Below are 7,340 nucleotides of genomic sequence, written 5' to 3'. Positions count from 1 at the left end.
AGGATAGAAAAACTATTGATTTACAAGTGTTGATCTTGTATTATACTATTTTAATGAATCCACTTATCTCTAACCAGTTTTGGGGTCTTCTAGATATAGGATCACACCATTAACAGACAGATATAATTTTACTTCTTTTCTCTTCATGACCGTTTAGTTTCCTTGTCTTGCCTGATTGTTATGGCTAGAGTTTCAAAGACTATATTGAATAGGAGTGAAGAGAGTGGATATCTTTGTCTTGTTCATGATTTTAGAGAAAAAGCTTTCAGTTTTTCTTCATTCAGTTTGATATTAACTCTAGGTTTGTCATATCTAGCCTTTATAAGGTTGAGATAAGTTCCTTCTATCACTACTTTCTCCAGAGTTATTTTAACATGAAGGGGTTCTGGATTTCATAAAAGGCTTTTCTGTATCTGTTGGAATGATCATATGATTCTTGTTCTTAATTCTATTTATATTTTGAATTACCTTTATTGATTTGCATATGTTGAACAAGGCTTGCATTCTGTGGTGAAGCCCACTTGATAACGCTACATTATATTCCTGATGTATTTTTAATATGGTTTGCTAATATTTTATAAAAGATTTTTACATCTATGCTCATATGGCTTATTGGTTTGTAGTTTTCTTTTCTTGATGTATCTTTGTCTGGTTTTGGTATCAGAGTTATACGAACTTCATAGGATGTATTTGGGAATGTTCTCTTCATTTCTATTTTATGGAATAATTTGAGTGATACTAGATTTAGTTCAACTTTAAAGGTCTGGTAGAACTCAGCTGAGAAATGCTCTGGTCCTGAACTTTTCTTTGTTGGAAGGCTTTTAATTGTTGTTTTGATTGGGTTACTTGATATTGGCCTGTTTAGGTTTTCTCTGTCTTCCTGGTTCAATTTAGGCAGATTGTATGTGCTTAGAAATTAGCTATAGGGGTACATTGAAATCACCCCTAGATATTGGTTGATTTCTACTAGAATTTGCAGTTTCTTGGAGTATAATTTTCAAAGTAATTTCTAACAATCCTTTGTTTTTCAGAAGTGTCTGTGGTGATATCTCCTTTTTTTAATCTCTCATTTTGTGATTTTGGGTCTTCTCTCTCTTTCTTTCAGTTATTTTGGCCAAGGGTTTATGGATTTCATTTATCTCTTCAAAGAACCAAATCTTTATGCATTGACTTTTTGTAATGATTTTTAATTCTCAATTTTATTCATTTGGCTATGATTTTAATTGTTTCCTGTCTTCTACTGATTTTTCTTAAACAAAAGTCTTGAGTTCGAGCATTAGATTATTTATTTGGAAACTGAATTTTTTTTTCAAATGTAGATACTCAATGCTATAAATTTTCCTCTTAGAACTGCCTTCATACTTCCTGTCTCAGAGATTTTGATATGTCATATTTCTATTTTCATTTGTTTGTAAGAATTTCTTCATTTTTTAATTTTACTTATTCTACAATTCATTCCTCATTTAAAAGACTATTATTCAATATCCCTATGTTTATGTGGATCATATAATTTTATTGCTGTTGATTTCTAGTTTCATTTCATTATGAACTCACAGGATGCAAGGAATAATATCAGTTTTTGGTATTTGGTCAGATCATATTGTGATCTAAAATGTAGTATATTTGGAAAAAGTTCCATGAGCTGCTGAGAAAGTAAATTCAGCTGTCTTAAGGTGAAATGTTGTAATGATGTCTACTAGAACCATTTGATTTATAGTATTACTTAGGTCAGAAATATCCTTATTAATATTATGTTTAAAATGACTTCTCTATTGGCTATGTTGGCTATTACCCAACATTGTAGTATTGAGGTCTATCTGGGACTTTATGTCAAGAATAATTTTTTTTTTTTAAACTATAACATAGAGAGAGTCTTGCTAAGTTGTTTAGGGCCTCACAAAGTTACTGAGTCTGGATTTGAATTTGCAATCCTCCTGCCTCAGCCTCCTGAGCCACTGGGATTACAGGAGTGCACCACCATATCTGGCTTGGATATAGCAATCTTGACTGGCAATTGTTTTCTTTTAGAAATCAAAATATCTTATTGCAGGCCATTCTTGATTTTAAGGTCTGGATTGAGAAGTCAGAAATGAGCCTCATTGATTTGACGTAAAATTTGTCCTGGTGATTTTTTCTTGTAGCTTTTAATATTTGGTTTTTATTTTCTATGGCAGGCATTTTGTTATGATGTATCTTGGAGAGGTTCTTTTTTATCTTGTCTATCTAGAGTTATGCTGCCTGTATGTGAACATCTATGTTGTTTGTAAAGTAAGAAAATTTCTGCTATTATCTCATTGAAGATATTCTTAATATCTTTAGCATGTATTTCCATGTACCCTTCTATCTCAGAGACTCTTGGATTTGATCTCTTGATGCTGTTCCAGAGTTATTATATGTTCTGATTATTGTTTTTTATTTTATTTTTTCTCACAATGCATATTGAATTTTCAAATTCATATATCCACTTCATAGCCTGAACTTCTGTTTCAAGGTCTGGAATCCTATTTTCTACATGACCTAATCTGTTGCTGATACTTTCAAGTGAATTTTGAATTAGATTCATTAAGTCTTTCATGATCAGGAATTCTGAATGGTTTCTTTTCAATATCTCTATTTCTTTCTTAATTAGGTCTTTCATCTCCTGTATTTGAACTCTTATTTTTTTCTTTGTATCTTTTCTTAGTTCACTGAACATTTAAGTAATTAGTTCTTCATAATCCATCTCTGAAATTTCATTCACTTTCACATCTATAGATTCCTTTGTTGAGTGATCATGGATTTTGAGAGTAGATTAATTTGCCTGTGTTCTCATATTTAAAAGGTCTTAAATTTGCACATCAGCTGAAATGTATTCCTCTCCCTATTTTAAACACATGTTTTGTGTGTGTGTGTGTGTGTGTGTCTGTGTGTGTGTGTGTATAGTTATCTTCTTTTATTCTAGGGATTTCTCTTTGTTTTTGATACATGAGTAGATGTCCTGAATGGAACCTTGGGTTCTCCTGTGGTTATTCCTACTTGGGTCCTGGTGGTTGGCTAGGGTTTGTGTCTCTCCAGTTCTATTTGTTGAAGTATTGAGGCTTCCATTGGGGTTTGTTGGTGTGTGGAGTGAGCTTCTCTCATGTTAGGCTTAATTGTGCATGTTGCTCAGCAGCAGGATATCTGCTCTGTGAACTTGAAATGTTCGAATCACTTTCCACCCCCACCCCACCCCCACCAGAGGAAGAAGGAGCCAAGAATAGCAATAATGTTAGAAACAGGTGTTAAGCCTTAAGATAAATGTTTGGTAGCTACTTTGACATCTATAATACTAAATGCTGCCTTTAAGAAATGGAGAGGTCAGCATTTTTAACAGTAAAAAACCTGAACTAGATCATGCATTAGACAACCAGAGTCTACTGTGTTGTCCACTGTATTAATAATCATAAAAAAATCCTTCCTCTAAAAAAGCTCTGGATAATTTTAGCTAATACAATACTTATGTGGTATGAGTAACTCAAAGCGTGGGCCTGACAAGAGCAAGGTGTCCTGTTCTGCATAGCAGAATGCAGGAAGCCAATCATGGTGTGTCCAAACTACAGTCCCTAAGCAAGCACTGACTGCCAAGAGTTGGAAAACCCAAGTACAAATGTTAATTTTACATAAGCATGATAGAGCAGAAAAAGCTCACTAGAAAATAAATAATCCTTCTAAATAGTCTGCAAATATTGTGTCACTTTCTTGCTTCTTTGGTCATGAAGGTGATCCAGATTAACTACAATAGTTAGGACTACAGTTGTATGATATTTATTTAGATACATTTATTTATATTTATATGATTATATGTGAAATGACTGATGTAATACAAATGTAGCAGAGTAAACAGAATATATAGAAATTGTTAGGGTGTAGTATTAATATATAATATTTCTATGACAAGTAAGAAATCATAATATATGGATACAATGAGATGAAGATTATTAGCTAATTACAATTTAAAGAAGTAAAAGCAGAATGGAACTCTGGCAACAACTTTTTGATTTGTTTTGTTTTGTTTTAGGACTCTGTGTCTTTGTGATAAAGCACACTATATTTGATTCCCAATACCACAGAACAAAACAAAAACCCTGAAAACCACCAAATATTTTTTAAATAATAAAAAATTTCACAACAGTCAAGTTTATTGGTCAGGATAATAAATTTTACTTCTTATAATGAAAAAAAAATAAAATCATTTGAGCAATTAATTTTCAGCATGACCATTTAATTCTGACTACAGAGAACAAAGTAAGAAGATGCACATATGTGCTGTATAATGTAATTCTGTATAAAATTCACAGTTAGATGCATTTAATAATACAAAATAAAGGAAGACAATATCATGGTGGAAATTCTTATTTAAAATATAGTAAAAACAATATTCACATGCATTAAACACTGCAAACTATCTCAGTGTATGCTTTCTTGTTTAAGTAATAAACTAATGAATTGTCATTGCTATAAAAAAGAATGAGTTAAATCAACAACATGCTCTTTATATGTCCCTGACAGCAACTAGCCACTTGACCTAATGACACTTCTGTTATTTAACTATTGCTATCCAGGAACAAATGACAGCAAAGCATATTTCATGAGAAATTTTGATTTCCCGAAGTTTCAAATTCTATAGCAAAGACCCAGTTCATGACAATTATTTATGTACCAAACATTGAAAATAATGATATAAAATTTTCCTTCAACCAAACAAGTTGATATTATTTTGTGTTGATATTTTGTACATTGTATGTTAGAACTTTTCACATTTCTATCTTGAAACACAGTGACTCTGAAGATGGCATCAGCCAAACCCTGACTTTAGATGAAAATCCTGGAGAACATCACATTTTAAAATACAAAATCAGCTTATAAGCTTAGTGATTAAAGATATTGAAGTAGTTTTATTAGGTAAATTCAAAAGTATATATCAAAATTGTGGAGGTGGGATTGTGGTGTTAAGATATGGAGTAGTGGAGAAATATACTAAATTTATACGAAATTAACTCAGTGCTGATGGTATAGGATAGAGTAGAGAGTAAAAAGGCTGGAGTTTGGATGAACTTGATGGGAAAGGAAAGAAGTGGATTTGGAGAGGATTTGTGGTTTGGTATATGAGGAAAAATAAAAACTTTAAATTGAATTAAAACTTTCAGTGTGGAGGAAGAGAGAGAATGATAATTCAATAGCTTAGGAAAAGTAATGAAACCAAACAGACAAAGTGGTTTGTTACTTCTAGATGACAGGTTCAAGTGCCCACGAGAGACTTCATGGAAAGTTATAGAAGGTGAATGTCCAGGAGGCTTTTGAGTGCCAAAGGGAGCATACTCATTACAGTAGGAAAGACACAAGTTTGAATATAGAATTGGGGCTATAACTCCACAGAAATGTTCATAAAAACCCCGAGTGCATAGGACTCAGATTTTCTTCTTTGCCAATAATTTTCCTGCCACAAAAATAGCCTTTTTTGAGCATTAGTTATTGGTTGCACTGTGTGCAAAGCTTAATGACTAAATACAGGTTTCAAATTCTTGCTATTTTGGGTGAGAGAAAAGTTTATCAAGTTATAAGATTAGGAAGTACATACAAAAAATTCCTGTGTTAGTCATTAGAACTTTCCTTTTCCATAAAGTTTTTTCACATGAAGTGTATTTAACACATGATTATTCAACTATTTTACTGATAGAATGAGTCATAGACAAAAGAAACTTTAAGCCAATCAAAATCAGGCAGGCACATTATGCAGTGTACTGTTCTTTGTTCAAAGACAGCTTGGCTCACTATTGATGGAGGTACTATAGGTACAAAAGGTGAATAAAGCTATGCCAACAGATAGAAGCACGGGACACAATTGTATTATTATTGGTGATTTCTCAATGCTCAGTTGAGTGATCCTTATTAGAATCAGGTGTTTTCAATTCATTTTATATGTGAAACCCAAAAGTTGCTTGTTCTTTAGTAACTGCATTTCTGAATCTGGTCATAGACTATAAAAGATATCACTCATACATGATTGCTACAAATAAGTGCAAACATATTCTCAAATAAATGGTCACTAAACTGGGGGAAAAACTGAGTTTATGTGATTAGTAGTATGATAATTTGTAGTTAAATGAGGAATAGTTAGGGCTCAAGTTATAGAATAAATTCACATTAGCTAGTTAATAAATTGTACCTAGAATAAGCAATTCAACCAGATTAGAAGAGGAATTCTGATACAAAATGGATTAATAGCAGGTATAAGACTAGAAAATTACTTAATTAATAGGTTCATTAACAATATGTTAGCAAAGGGGAAAATAGAAGCCATAGTGAAATGCTCTGTATAAAATATTTAGTAGAATTAATGCTTTCAAAGTATAATATTTATATATTTTTAACAAAAACTTCTTCAAATAGTATTTTTACTGGCTGCTTCTTTCTTTTTCTTTTTGTTTTAATTAGTCCTTCTTTTGATATTCTTTGTATGAAACCTGCAAAAGGAAAAACAACACATTTATGAATAATAAGGAACAAAATTTCTTTTAATATTGAACATAAAAATGTGATTAGTTTAGCTAGGCACACCTGTAATCCCAGCAACTTCTGAGGAATGAGGATCCAAGTTTGAGACTAGACTGTAAAATTAGTGAAACCCTATCTCAAAATTTAAAAAAAAATTAAAAATCTCAGAATGTAGCTCAGTTGTAGAGGACCCTGAGTTCAGTTCCTAGTAATTTAAAAAGAAAATAAAAAATGATCAGATTAAAAGAAAGTGATTTTGCATACATATATGAAGACATGAATGGTGTGAATATACTTTGTGTACAACCAGAGATATGAAAAATTTTGCTCTATATGTGTAATACAAGTTGTAATGCATTCTGCTATCATATATAACAAATCAGAATAAAAAATTTTTAAAAAAGAGTTAGCAAAAACGAATAACCATGTTCTTCACAAAGGATTCCATGCTCAACTTATTTAGCAGAGTAGAAATGTGGCTATAAATGATTAGTGGAATTATGGATGATTCTTATCTTTTTTATATTTTCATAGTTTCTACTCCATTATAAACATCATTTTATATTCAGAAAAAATAGTATATATGTTAAAACTTTGTACATTGCCAGAAAGCTTAAAGGAATTTTGGTATAATTCTTTAAAATAAATTCTTAGTACATAAGAAATTGACAAAGAAAATGAATAAAGTTAATGAATTTGTCTTAATTGCTTATTTTTCAATGATGACACATCAAGAGGAATTATGGTTAATGTATCCTGTGACACTGTCTAAATTTAGTTGAGAAGAGAATATTTATTAACTAAATCACCATAATTTGTTTTGTAAA

General features: G+C 31.3%; 1 protein-coding gene across 2 annotated transcripts in view; it reads right to left on the bottom strand.

The window, feature by feature from the left end:
• Positions 1-4,234: 4,234 nt before the first annotated feature.
• Positions 4,235-7,340, bottom strand: part of Tfpi (tissue factor pathway inhibitor) — a 77,302-nt gene continuing 74,196 nt past the window's right edge. For both annotated transcript variants that reach the window (XM_076866259.2, XM_076866260.2), the window contains exon 8: positions 4,235-6,482. In XM_076866259.2, coding sequence (XP_076722374.2) covers positions 6,376-6,482 — 107 coding nt within the window. In that variant the 3' untranslated portion in view covers positions 4,235-6,375. The remainder of the gene's footprint in view (positions 6,483-7,340) is intronic.

Source organism: Callospermophilus lateralis, chromosome 9 (genome assembly GCF_048772815.1).
Source record: "Callospermophilus lateralis isolate mCalLat2 chromosome 9, mCalLat2.hap1, whole genome shotgun sequence".
In the NCBI taxonomy this organism is placed as follows: Eukaryota; Metazoa; Chordata; class Mammalia; order Rodentia; family Sciuridae; genus Callospermophilus; species Callospermophilus lateralis.
This window is presented reverse-complemented; position numbering and strand designations above follow the sequence as displayed.